This window comes from Arachis hypogaea, chromosome 14 (genome assembly GCF_003086295.3).
Source record: "Arachis hypogaea cultivar Tifrunner chromosome 14, arahy.Tifrunner.gnm2.J5K5, whole genome shotgun sequence".
NCBI classification, from domain to species: Eukaryota; Viridiplantae; Streptophyta; class Magnoliopsida; order Fabales; family Fabaceae; genus Arachis; species Arachis hypogaea.
The window spans coordinates 17964617-17979015 of NC_092049.1; the positions used below are offsets into that span (position 1 = coordinate 17964617).

At 30.9% G+C, this 14399-nt stretch overlaps 1 protein-coding gene across 5 annotated transcripts; it reads right to left on the reverse strand.

Annotated features, from left to right (window-relative positions):
- Positions 1-871: 871 nt before the first annotated feature.
- On the reverse strand, positions 872-10350 carry LOC112741725 (uncharacterized). Of its 5 annotated transcripts, none has more exons than XM_025790811.3 (6): positions 9894-10350; positions 5865-5948; positions 5648-5749; positions 1738-1808; positions 1568-1630; positions 872-1457 (listed from the first exon to the last, which is right to left on the reverse strand). In XM_025790811.3, exons 2-6 carry the CDS (start codon positions 5926-5928, stop codon positions 1179-1181), a joined length of 579 nt encoding a protein of 192 aa, XP_025646596.1. In that variant the 5' UTR covers positions 5929-5948; positions 9894-10350; the 3' UTR covers positions 872-1178. The 5 variants fall into 5 exon arrangements, with proteins under 5 accessions (XP_025646596.1, XP_025646599.1, XP_025646595.1 ...); XM_025790814.3 differs by having other exon boundaries at positions 5865-5935; positions 9894-10341; XM_025790810.3 differs by having other exon boundaries at positions 6910-10340.
- Between the last annotated feature and the right edge of the window lie 4049 nt (positions 10351-14399).

Consider the following 14399-nt stretch of genomic DNA (forward strand, 5'->3'; position numbering starts at 1 on the left):
TAATTGAATCTAAACACAAATAGTGGGTATAATATTAAAATCGAACACATCCAAGTGAGATCTAATTGAGAATGAATACATTCAAGTGAGAATAATTGAAAAATATAATCTGATTTGTTAGTATAATTGGTAGTAGGATAACATTGAATCACTTTTATAAACGTTAAAGATACAAATAGGACGATTTAAACGTTAGGGACACAAATAGAATTTACCCCAAAAGTTGGGGTATATTTTACATACCCACTAAGATTACTCTCCTATTAACTTTTTTCATCCGTGCTAATTTTAATTCGAGAATGGATCCTCTCAAATTTTTTTTTCAATTATTTGATAAAGTATGATATCTCATCTTACACTTTTTTTTTAATAAAATAAAAAAAAACATATAAAAAAAATTTTAAAAGATAAAAATTACACTTTACCAAATAATTAAAAAAATTTTAAAAATCCATTCATCCTTAATCCATCATCTTTCTTCTCTCTTACTACACCCCCATTAATTTACAAATGTGTTCACATACTGTCAAGTGTCAACTACTATTAGAAATTATTTAAAAAAAATTGTTTAAACATATACAATGAATGTTGTAGTCAACAAACTCCTATAATATTACCATTGCGAATAAATGGAAGAAATAAGTAAAAATAATCCAATTAAAAACAAAAATAAAAAAATTTAACTCAAAAAATTTAAAATATCCGAATTAAAGTTTTATATCTATACAAAAACCAAATTTTTTCTTTATTAAATTATAAAAAAAATATTTTAAAAAATACATCATTCATTAATAATATTAAAGCTTTCATGGTAACTTTAAATTTCGATGGAAATCATGGAAAATGGCTCTAAAAGTTAAAAACACTGAAATTTAGCAAGAGCATATAGAACTCATAAAAACAAATTAATAAGTATTGCTACACCGAAATCCTCTGCCATTAAGGGCATAAATACATGCATAGCTCATTGAGGAGTTACCACTAAATTAACTCATATGGAGGCTGCTATTGTTTGATCTCAAACATAAGCCAAAATCAAACAATATATTCCTACCCTAGATGTAAAAGATGCATTTTGATTCTTGCTGATATCATCTTAGTAAGTACATACAACAATTTACGCCAACTCATGCATCTAGTTCTCATAACCCGTTACCAGTTATCACACACCATCGAGTTCATGAGAGCTCAACTATCCTTGCTCGTTTTTTGGAATTATGATTTCCCTTCCGTTTTTCATCATCAAGAGATGAAAGCTTTCTACCATCATTTCCAGCATCACCACTTCTAATTCCATCATCCTCGTTATCATCTTCAGCACTGCTTTCATCTGAATCTGTGTCTGTGTCTTTGCCATCAGCGGCCAATGAAATCGCAGGCTGACAACTGGAAATTGCTGATTCAGCAGCAGCCACAGCCTCAGGTGTATTAAGATCCGCAACACCAAGCATCAAATCCTTAAAAAGAAAAAGATTGAGCAAAAAAACCAATGCAATAATCAACTATTTGCAGGTCAGTAGCACGAATCATACATAGAAGATATGACATGGATTGAACAATGAATTACCATTTCAATAACTTTGGATTCATTTCCAGTGAGCTCTTCAATATTGTAATTCTCAGGATGATCCTATAAATTTTCAAAACAAAGCAACAAGAAAATAGATAGGAGAACGAAGGGAGAAAATGGTTGTGAAACAAAAAAAATATGGCTTCAATCAGAACTCAAATTTGAACCTTCGCATCAAGTTCCAGCCGCTTATTTGCTTCTGACATCACTCCTAAGAAATCTTTAACCTTCCCTAAAACTGCATCAATACAAAATTAAAAAAAAAAAAAAGGTCATGGTAGGTTAAAAATATTGCAGCTCAATTTTGTGATTCCATCTTAGGGCTATGCTCTACTCAAAGTACTAGTTCAGTGATTACAACTATAATATTCACTTGTACTAAGTATTAACTAGGTAGATTCATTTGAACACCAAATTCAGCAGTGAAATATTGTCAAAAAGAAAATTATTATCATGTATATCAACAATAAAAGCATTCAGTTATCTTCTACTGATAACATCAACAACTACTTAATTAAGAACAAGGGACTAACCCCATACTAAAAATGTAGAACAGTAAAACAACAAAACATGTGAACAAGCAGAGAAAATCTAATCAAGCAAATCACACAGACCAATGAAACAGATTTTGCCATCAAATATTTACGTTCTTATTTCATTGCCATCACTACAAATATAAGATCACAAACTTTGATTTCCCAGCCTAAACTAGTTCACTTCTAAGTTATAACAATAGCTTGGAATATGCAGACAATCCTTTTGGCATTGCACTTGAAAGTGCCAACTAAGAACACTTCTAAGTTATAACAATAGCTTGGAATATGCAGACAATCCTTTTGGCATTGCACTTGAAAGTGCCAACTAAGAACTCAAATCAAACTAAAATTAAGAATAAGACCACATCAAAGTCAGACACTGATACGAAACGAAGGATAAACAAAAAGATACACACTGAAATTGAATAAAAAAATAAATTGAAATTAAAATAGAAAACAAAAGAATAGGTTGAAATTGAATACAAAGGGAATTACGCTACTTTTTATCCAATTTTTTGATGCAACAACAAAAGGATTCTCTCAACTTAACTTGTCAACACCATAATTTGGGAATTGAATCGAAGGGAATCACTCCATCTTCTATCCAATTTTCCGATGCAACAAGAGAGTAACTCACTTGACCTCACTTGTCCATGTCATGGTTTCAAAACCAAAAAAGTGGTTTTTCACACCTCTAATTTCTCAGTGACGACTACAATAGTTTAGGAAATATTAACAACCTCATATTAGGTTAAAATAAAGAAAACCCTATGCCCACTGACATAAAACCCAATCTACTAACTAAATAAATAAAATTAAAGTACATGAAATTAAATTAAACATTCTAATATTTAAAAAATATAAACTAATAACTACTAAATAATACTTAAACTATTCATGACACAAACTTTTGAAGCACGTAGCAGACACTTATGGGCAACTCTGGCACTTGCAGAGAATAACTATATCCCTATTGAGATCCAAATCCAACTGCAATGCTCATTAACTTATTCACAATTATAAAGTATCATGATTCATCTCACTAGCAGGCAATGTAATTGGGGGTTATGAATGCCATATGCATCAACATGATTGTAAAACTTATAAAAGCAAATCATATCATATTGAGTCCAATTAAGCAATTTGAATGAATAATAAAATATGCTGAGACACTAGAAGCAAACAAGAGTAATGTGTTGAAATATGAAGAGAGATATCATTGTTAGATAGTGGTTAGTAATTTGGACGGTGCATTTATGGAGAGTAGTTGAGAAGGTACTCTAGATTTATCACTCTCCTCTATATATGTTGGCCTTTTCCCTTGTAACGATACATAACAATTCACACAATCAGTAATAATCTCTCTCTTTTCTCTAATTACTCTAATATTTCCAGCTGAGTAACCATGAATCTTAATATAACATCAAAGACATGGTATCCTCCTTGAAAACTGTTGCAGCACTGCTGCCGTCCACCATTGTCAAATCTGGCCAAAGACCACACCCTTGGCTTCTCCTTGTCCAGCAATGCCCAACCTCTCCAACCTTGTCAACAGTGTTGCTCTTTGACAAGCCACGTGTTGCCACATTCAACATATCTCTGACAAACAAGTCAACGACTTCACTTCCACTAGTGCCTGAGGGCACATCAACCACTGTATTCTGCTGCCAACTCCTGCAGCTACTGACACCTCAATGCTCACCTCTTTGTGCTATCTTTGCATATGTGTTTATCTCCTTGATCAAGCCGCTAGTCCACTACAGTATCAAACTTGATTTATCCCTAATGGGTGCCATGACTATTTGAGTATTGATCTCCTGCTTCTAATAGTGCAAGTCTGACCCCTTTGTTGTCTGTGTAACCTCCTCCAGCATCTCCCTATTCTTACTTTTGGTATCTAGTCCTCTTGGCACAATGGTTGCGTTTGTTTATAGGCACGGAACATTGAAGATACAGAGATACAAACTATGTTTGATAGATAAAACATAGACAGAGACAATGTGTGTAGGAACACTAAATTAGTGTATTTTGCGTCCTTTCTGTCAAGGACACAAAAACACTAACAAGAGACAATTTATTTTTCATTTTTTCTTTCAATATTTCTACCAAATTTTCAAAATTATGTTTTTCATCATATTTTTCTTCCTAAATTTTTGTATGGAAAAAATAAGAGTACATTAGACTTTTATATTTTGTTCTAGTTTATCACCAAACAAAATACAAGAACATTAATCTTTGTGACTCTGTCCATTGTGTCTTATTCTCAATGTTCTGTCTTATCTTGTTCTGTTCTCAGAACCAAACGCAGCCAAAGTGATGAATATTGGGTTGTGTTTTCCTTCCAACCTCCCATTGTGAACCATACCCACGGTAATATTTGTCATTCACAGTCTTTGCCAGTTATATGCTATTTATGGCCTCTTTGAAAGACAATGACTGCTCAACCAAGTCGCTTTCCTAGGTTCTTTACCTCCTTACCGGCCCAAGCAGTTCCGGATAGTCCCAGCAAGTCCCCAACAGTCCCAGCTACCCCCTGCACAACTCCAGAAGTCGCAACAGACCCCTGCACATCTTCAGCAGTTCTTGCTGGCCCTGACATGTTTCCAGCAGATACAGATGGCCTTTCTTTAGTCTTCATATTATATTTCCACGAGTATTATTGTAAAAAGCTTAGAGCTTAGTAACTTTAGCTTGAGGGGGAGTCTTAGACAAGAAGTTTATCCTTAAATATCTCATAATATCAAATAATATCTTCTATAGGTTATTTATGTTCTAAGCTTGATAAATATTATCTATATGCTCAAGCTTGTGGGGAAGTGATGAAAGGAAAAGGAGAGGGCAAGAGTCAAAACAGAGAGGATGCGAGGATAAGAGTTTGTTAGTTCACAGCTGTCAAATAAACATGATGATAGAGCAAAGTAATAAATTTCAGAGCAATTGACACAATTAGTAATAATCTTTCTCTCATTTGTCTAGTTACTCTAATATTTCCAGCTGAATAACCAGGAATAACATAATCAAATTCAAAATCTAGAAAAGATAAAGCATTCACAATCTCAGAACAATATCATCTGATTCCATACTGCACAATGTTTCAAAAGAAAATTTCTTTAGGGTAGAATATGGACTAATCTCAACTACTAATCAAAAGGTCGCATAGATCTACCAATCATTCACTTTTACTCAATTATATGATTTACTAACAATGAAAGATAACTATTATCAAATTATTAAACAATTAAAACTACCAATAATCAAATATTTCATTGAGATCTTTAATTATTTCTACCTTCAATAATAATAATAGTAGATAATAATCATGGCTAACAATCTAAACACCCCCACTAAGAAAACTACTAATTAAATTCAAAACCCAACATGAATAATTAAATACTTAAATAAATAAATACGACAAGAATAATAACAGCCAAGTGTTATTAAACAAAAATGAACTTAATTATTAGCATAGGTCCTACTTCCACCATAAATAAATGAATAAAATTAAAAAATATAAGAACTTGGGATGAATTTGAAACAGTACGTTGGCTTTTGGGAATAGAAGTAAGAGGAGTGCCATTAGGGGGAAGTATCTTAGTTTGAGTGCATTGTTCTCTTTTGCCGTTACAAACAAGAAGTGTGGATTCTGCATAAAAGTGAAAAAAATTTAAAAAAAATCAAACTTCAACAATACGATATCTAAAGCAAAATATATATAAAATAAATAAAAATGAAAAAAGAAAAGGGAGAAAAAAATAGACCTAAGGATGAGAGGGGTGTGGCCTTGTGCTCCAAGTGAAGAAGCTCCTTGCTCCTTTCTGCCATGGAGACTCTGGCAGTTATGACTTGTGAGCAAAACAAAGGTTCATGGTGAGACAAACACAAAGAGAATAAGGAAAAGAGTAAAACCAACATGGTCCCCACCCCATCCCCCATTTTGCATAACTTCCCAGTCCCCACACCATACCCTTGACGAGTGACGGGTACCAATTCCTCGCCCAATACCCGGATCAGAGTGGATATCTATGGATTTTCAAAGAAAATTTAAAAAAAAGGGACTTAAATATTCTTCAACCATATTACAAGCATAATCTTCATTGTCGTCAAGACTTAAATCGAAATAAACATTGTCTTTATCCATAATTCAAACAAAGTTTAAATAGTAATAAGCAGAGTTTCAGAAGACAAATTGTCATACCTGAGAAATAGACAAATTCATGTCAAAAAGTACACAATCTACCCTTAACTAGTCTAATACAACATAATGCATATGCTAAAAAATAACAATCAAACTAAACCTAGCTGCCAACAGTTTATAAAAAGGTTAAGTATACTTTTTGTCCTGAAGTTTGTCAAAACTTTCAAAAATAATACTAAATTTTATTTTGTTTCAATTTTGTCTAAAAGTTTTCAATTTGCATCAAATTACCCCAACAGCTAAATTTTCAAGAAATTTATGACCAATTTAGCAATAATGTTTGACAATTAGGGGCCAGTTGCTTGTGTGAAAAGGTTACTTAAGAAATTGTTGCTGAATTAATCCTAAATTTCTTAAAAGATTAGCTTCCTGGTACATTTCATGCAAATCAAAAACTAGTAGGAGAAAATTGAAATAAAATAAAAGTTAAGGATATTTTCAACCTTTTGACATACTTCAAGACAAAAATATACTTGACCCTTAAAAAAACATCTAACCTAAACCAAAATCACTGCTAAACTTGTATCAAAAAGACCCAACCTAAACCTAAAATCACATTATATCATCAAAAAAAAGAAAAAAGAGCAGAGGTAATGACAACGGCCTACCTGCTGGCTGCAGATGGACCGTAAATTGGCCACGGAAAGGGAGGGGCAACGCAGTGGGACCGTGACGGACTGACGGCGACAGAGGGAGGCACGGCTAGTCGGCAAGACGCAGAGGCTCAGAGGAAGAGGCGAGGCCACAAACCGAGTGGTGAGAGGCGATGTCGAGGGACAGTGGAGACGAGGCAGTGGCGGCGAGGCAGAGACGCAGAGTGAGTGTGAGTGGATGAGAGAGTAAGGTTGCGAGAACTGAACCGGTCAAGTGACGGGTTCAAAGGTTTGTCCAACAGTGGCAAAAAGACGCTGGCGGCAGCGACGCGGGCAAGCGGGAAGAGACGCTTGCAGCAGCCAAAGGGGGAGAGACGGGAGCCGCGACGCAAGAGGTGAACGGCGTAGGAGATGTGGAGAACAGAGAAACAATGCCGGCGGGGGTGCCTCTGCTGGAGTTGGAAGAGAGAAAAGGGGAAGGAAGGGGAGAAGAGGAAGGCGGCGGCAGCGGGGGTTAATGATTTAGGGTGATTTTTAACCTTTAAACATGTAAGCTTGAAAAGACAAGTTGTTCTCTCACGATTCAAAATTGGTGAATTTTAAGGTACCTCTTATTCTGGTATCTAAATTGTTGAAGTTACTTTTATAAATAAAAAATAAAATGTATAAAATAAAGATAAAATATTTAAAATTTATTAAATATTATGTTTGTTTGGGTCTCATTATTTTGATAAAAAAATATTATTTTAATAAAAAAAGTTTTTTTTTATTTTTTAGTATACTTGACAAATTTCTAGTAATAAAAAAAAATTAGAAAAATAAAAAAAATATCTTTTTTGAGAAATTGTAATTTACATTTTTTTTAAAAAAGATCTTTTTTTCTTAAAAAATTGTTATACCCAAACATAATTGATAGATAAAAAAAATCTTTTTGCATCATTTTGGGGATGGGACCTTGGAGGCTTTTCTCATTTATATAATGATTTTTTTTCTCGTAGATTTCCCTTCTTTTCTAATGCGTTTCGGATATAAAAATCATTTATTGCTCTATGGATACCTAGGTTAAATTGAATCCATGAACTCAATCCGGCTATTCCTTTTTTTATTCTTCCAAATCAAATCCCCTAAGTCATGAATGGTTAATTGTCTTATGACTCATAAATTTACTCATAAATCTGATAGAAATTTTTTTTTAACAACTTTTCAAGAGAAAAATGATACCTTTTCTCATTCGCGCTACCAGCGGAGCCCGGGCACACTCCGTTCCTTTGATCAAAGAATAATATTCTTTGAATATTTTTGTGAAATTGAAAAAATAAATAAAAAAAATGTTTTCAAAATTCTTCTAATTTTTATGTCTAGGAAACTGGCTTATTTAGTACTTTCTATTTTTTATTACTTTTCTATTTGAAATGAGATACCCAAACATAAAATTATTTTTACTTTTTCATAAGATCTTTTAAAAAAGATAACCCGAAAGAAGCTCACCTAAACAAGCCCATTATCTATTTACTTTTGTTAGTAAGTTAGACATAATGTTATAGACAACATAACATTTACCTTTAAAATTATTTAATCGGTCAATTCAATTAAAATAGGTTCAGAAAATCGGACCGGTCATCAAATCGCTTTAGTTACTGGTTCACTGGTTTATTGGTCTAACCAGTCCAACCGGTGGTTCAACCGAATAAATCGTTTTAGAATAGAATAATAAATAAATTATAAAGTGCTTTATACAGGTAAGCTTATTAGAAATATGCAAAACTCTAAAAACATGAGAAAGTACCAGTTGAAAGCTTCTAATTACAATTGTTACCAAATATATATGTCCTTTATGTAAGGTTAAATTTGAATGGAAAAGCATCTTATGTGCAATACATCATAGAGGTCACATTCAATAATTTTATTGACTTGAAGCTCATTAAAAAAACAAATAAAAATTAAAACTCCTTGATTCTTTGGCAACCAAATGATTGAAAAGATAAGTGAACATAGACCAAATGTGCAGGGGTTGAGCACTTTCAGAAATTAGCAATACTCAACATCTAAAACAGAGAGAACAATTGTACAAAAATAGATATTAACAGTTTATAATTTGTGGGAATTAACTTAATATTCTATAGTTTCTTTCTTCTCCTTTTAGTTTCTTTTTTTCAATGGAAACAAGATTTAACAACAAAAATTCAATAATAAAAATTCCATCATTCATTTTAATCAATTCAAAACAAGATACAACTTAGCTAAATTTAACTAAAAAATTTAATAAATAAATTCAGTTCAATACAACAGAGAAGACTTAATCATTCAGATAAAAGCTCATGCTTTAGTATCATTTTAACATAAATTAACAAAGAATTATCAAAGTTTAAGCATAATTTTTTTCAATACAGCATAAAAAAACAATCAAACAGAGTACAGCCCAGCAGTAGCAGCAGAGTTAATCATTCAACAATAGCATTAACCATGTTCTTAACCTAAAGCAGGAGCCAAACACAATGAAAATTAACAGCATGTTCTTAACCACAACACAAGACCATATCTGCCTACAGCATTCAGCCATTCAACACAACACAATTCTGCCTACAATCAGATAACCCCAATCATAAACATCATTACCAAATTAAATAAAAAATCAACCAAAAATCACCTTGCAGATCAAAAACTCAATCTCTTGAACTCAATAATTACATCAGTTATCCAACTAAATAATTTCATCACAGTTATCATAAACTGATTTCAAAGCCTAGAAGCAGTAAGCAAAACCAATCAACAAAGCACTGACTGAGTATTCTGTTCTGATTCTGTGACTGGGAAGCAACAAATTCAAGTTACAGCAACAAATTCAACAAATTCAACAAATCCAAGTAAAGTCCCGATTTACAGCAACATTTAGATTAGCAACAAGGCAAATTTGATTAGCAATTCAGCAACATGCAAAAATACAGGGAGAAGGGAAATCTGAAAAGAGAGAACAGGGAAGCGATGGTGCAGGGACTCACCAACGATCGACGGCGAGTCGGAGACCACCCCACGGAAGGCGACGAAGCAAGAGACAACCCCACGAGTTGCTTCTGCCGCCGGCGACGAGACAGACGAACCACGAGATGCCAGTGACTGAGACGAGACTCGAGTGAGGCTGGGAGGCAGAATCGAGCAGAGACAACCACGGACGACGAGCAGCAACCAACACGCACAGCTCGAGCACTCACTGGCGGAGGGAGGCGCGAGCAGCCGAGCACAGAGGAGAACGGCGAGATGCGAGCACCCGACGTGGAGGATCCGGCGAGAGGCCCGAGAGCACGAAGACGGAAGTACTTGAGTGCGATGGACGGCGGCAGCAGTCTCTCACTCCGACAGACGGCGACAACTATTGGTGGAGACTAGGGTTTGCTTTCTTGGGTGGAGGCTAGGGTTTGATGAAGGAAGGAGTTGGAGAAGGGGGGAATGGGGGATAACGCGCAACTTTTTCCCTTTCAAGGAAGGAAACGAGGTCGTTTTCTGTGAACCGGCCTGGTTCCGGTCAACCGACCTGCCAGTAACCGGCCGGTTCAGCGGTTTCTTAAGCAATTTTTTATTTTACGGTTTTGCACGTTGGATCGGATCGTTTTCTTTGTCAGTTTCCGGTTGAATCGGTTCGATCGACCGGTCCAATCTGATTTTTAAAACATTTAATATTTTTGACGAATATGAGAGGAAGTAACTTCTGTGCTTTCAAAGTACATACAAAGGTCTTTTATTTAGTCACAAAAAAAAAGTCTTTTATTTAAATAAAATAAAAAATTATAATCTTCAACCATTCACAAAAATAAAATAGTTGCTTCAACGTGAAAGATATACAATTTTGCAACACCCTAATGTTTTTGTAATTAAATTTTTCGTGTGAGATGGTTGAAAATAGAGCATAGTTGTTAGAATTCAAGTGGTGATAAAATATTTAAATCCATCAAATTATTGGGTCATTAAATTATTGGTTCAATTGGTGATTGAACCAGTTAACCCAATCCAATATAAATAAAAAATATAAAATAATCAAAAATTTAAAATTAAAATTTAAAATACATATCTTTATCATTAACATTTTAAGAATAATTAAATTATTTTAAATTAATATAAAACAGAAAAATAAATATTTTATTATTTTTACTCTATCATAAATATTTTTATTTTATTTTTATATTAAAATAATTATTATTTTTAAATTTTAATAATTTATTAATTAGTTTATATCTATTATATACTACAAATATTTATTAAAAAAATAATATTAATAGATATTATATAATTATAAAAAAATAAATAAATTTATAATTAAAATTAAAATAAATTAAATAAAAATAAATTATTTGATAAAAAATATCTATATATATTATAATTTGTATATATATTATCAAAAAGCATGATAGCATAATGATTGTAGATGGTGCTTCTTTCTTTGAGAGGAGGGAGGAAATTCATTACTTTGTAACAAGGGCACTCAAGTTCCAGATTTAGCTTAAACTAATAATAAATGAGAACTTTTACTTTAATGTTCCGTGTAAATATCCCGCGTAAGGAAATATTATTTGAAGATTGTTCATCCTAACTTACTCAAAAAAATAAAATACTTTATTCTATAAACTTTATTTAATTTCTTAGATTCTATTGCTCCCAAGACGTATTTTTCTTTTTATTTAGCCCCTTTACTATACTTTTATTAATAAAGATCACAATATCCTCTTTTTTGCCTGATTATTCTTCCAATAGAAATTGAATCACTAATTCCATATTTGTAATAATAGCTTTACTTTCAGATTTTTCAAAAAGATTTTTTTTCATAAAACATTTTATTATACTATAGAAATCTTCAATATATTTACCAACAATAACATTATTATAGGTAGGAACCTATATTTTACATACTCACTAAGACTACTCCCCTATTAACTTTCTCCATCCTTACTAATTTTAATTCAAAAATAAATTTCCTCAATTTTTTTCAATTGTTTAGTAAAGTATAATCTCTCATCTTACACTCTTTAAATAAGATAAAAAAAATGTAAAAACAAATATTAAAAAATGAAAAATATACTTTATCAAATAATTAAAAAAATTAAAAAGTTCCATTCCTCCTTAATCCATCATCTTTTTTCTCTTTTACTACACCCCCATTAATTTACAAATGCCTTCACATACTGTCAACTACTATTAGAATGAGTTAATATTATTTCATTGTTAATTTTATCAAAAATTACTAAAAAAAATGTTTAAACATACGCAATGAATGTTGTAGTCAACAAACTACTATAATATTACCATTGTGAATAAATTGAAGAAATCAGTAAAAAAATCAAATTAAAAATAAAAATAAAAAAATTAACTCATAAAAAATTTAAAATATCCGAATTAAAGTTTTATATTTATAAAATAAACCAAATTTTTTCTCTACTAAATTATAGAAAAAATATTTTAAAAAATACATCATTCATTAATATTTTTGAGGAATATGAGAGGAAGTACATAGAAAGGATCTTTTATTTAAATAAAATAAAAAATTATAATCTTCAACAACTCACAGAAATAAAATAGTTACTTCAATGTGAAAGATATACAATTTTGCAACACAGCGGTGATCGAATCAGTTAAGTTATTTGGTCATTAGATTATTGTTTTAACGGGTGAATCACTGATTAAATTAATTATATAATATTAATAGATATTTTATAATTTTGTTTTTTACTGAAGATAAAGAGATTTAAACCCGCAACTTTTAGACGAGTATGAAGAGTGTCATTTGAAGTTTTGAACTATAATTCATTAGCAATAGATATTATATAATTATAAAAAAATAAGTAAATTTATAACTAAAATTAACTCATAAAAATAAAAATAAAAAAATTAACTCATAAAAAATTTAAAATATCCGAATTAAAGTTTTATATTTATAAAAAACCAAATTTTTTCTCTACTAAATTATAGAAAAAATATTTTAAAAAATACATCATTCATTAATATTTTTGAGGAATATGAGAGAAAATACATAGAAAGGATCTTTTATTTAAATAAAATAAAAAATTATAATCTTCAACAACTCACAAAAATAAAATAGTTGCTTCAACGTGGAAGATATACAATTTTGCAACACAGATCAGTTAAGTTATTTGGTCATTAGATTATTGTTTTAACGGGCGAATCACTGATTAAATTAATTATATAATATTAATAGATATTTTATAATTTTATTTTTTACTAAAGATAAAGAGATTTAAACCGGTAACTTTTAGACGAGTATGAAGAGTGTCATTTGAAGTTTTGAACTATAATTTATTAGCAATAGATATTATATAATTATAAAAAATAAATAAATTTATAACTAAAATTAAAATAAATTAAATAAAAATAAACTATTTGATGAAAGATATCTATATGTATTATAATTTGTATATATATTATTAAGAAGCATGATAGCATAGTGATGGTAGATGGTGCTTCTTTCTTTGAGAGGAGGGGTGAAATTCATTACTTTGTAACAAGGGCACTCAAGTTTCAGAATTACCTTAAACTAATAATAAATGAGAACATTTAATGTTCTGTGTAAATACACCGTGTAAGTTGAAGATTGTTCAACCCAACTTACTAAAAAAATAAAATACATATTGCATGAACCTATTATAAAATGAGTGTTTTTTTTTTTTCTTGCAAAAGATAATTACTCATTTTGCCAAAGCCACATGAAATGTGTTTCATTTAAACACATTCAGTTTTCAACACCCTCGTACAAAATACTCTTTAATCACAGACGCATTAATGTTGTGAAATTGTATTTGTTGTGTTTTTAAGCAACTATTTTCACTTTTGCATATGGTTGAAAATAATAATTATTTTATTTTATTTAGAAAAAATACTATAAATTTATATACCTAAATATAACGGTTAACGGTTAGGTGCCTTCAAGATTCCATTAATCTTTCATTTCGGGAGTCTTTTGGTTATCCAAAAATGTTGCAGCGGATTGAAAAGTTGGAATCTCCATCATAAGTTTAGAGAAGCAAATTCTTTTGCAGATAAAGTGGTTTTACATGAACATGATTTAAAATATAATTGTCAATTTGTCATATATTTCCTCTTGCCTCCTTATATTTTTCTTAAGTTCTTTGCAGATTGAGTTAGAACCATGTTTCACAGAATAGTGATCGTGTAATCTGTTTTTTCTTAGACATTTTTGCCCTTTGTTTTTAAAAATAAATATATTTTATTTTCTACGAGTCTACATTAATTTTACCGTTACATATAGTCTAAAATATCATTTTGATTCTCAAAATAATCAAGGTTTTACAAAATAATCATTAAAAGACAGAATAACATTTTGATTTTCCAAAAATAATCTCAATTTGACAAAATACACCAAATATAAATAAATTTAAAGGACTTTAAAAAAAGAAAATAATTTTATCATCTAATTTTGATGATTTTACGCTTAGTTGATATTTTTGACGATTTTTACATGAATGACAAAAAATTGAAAACAC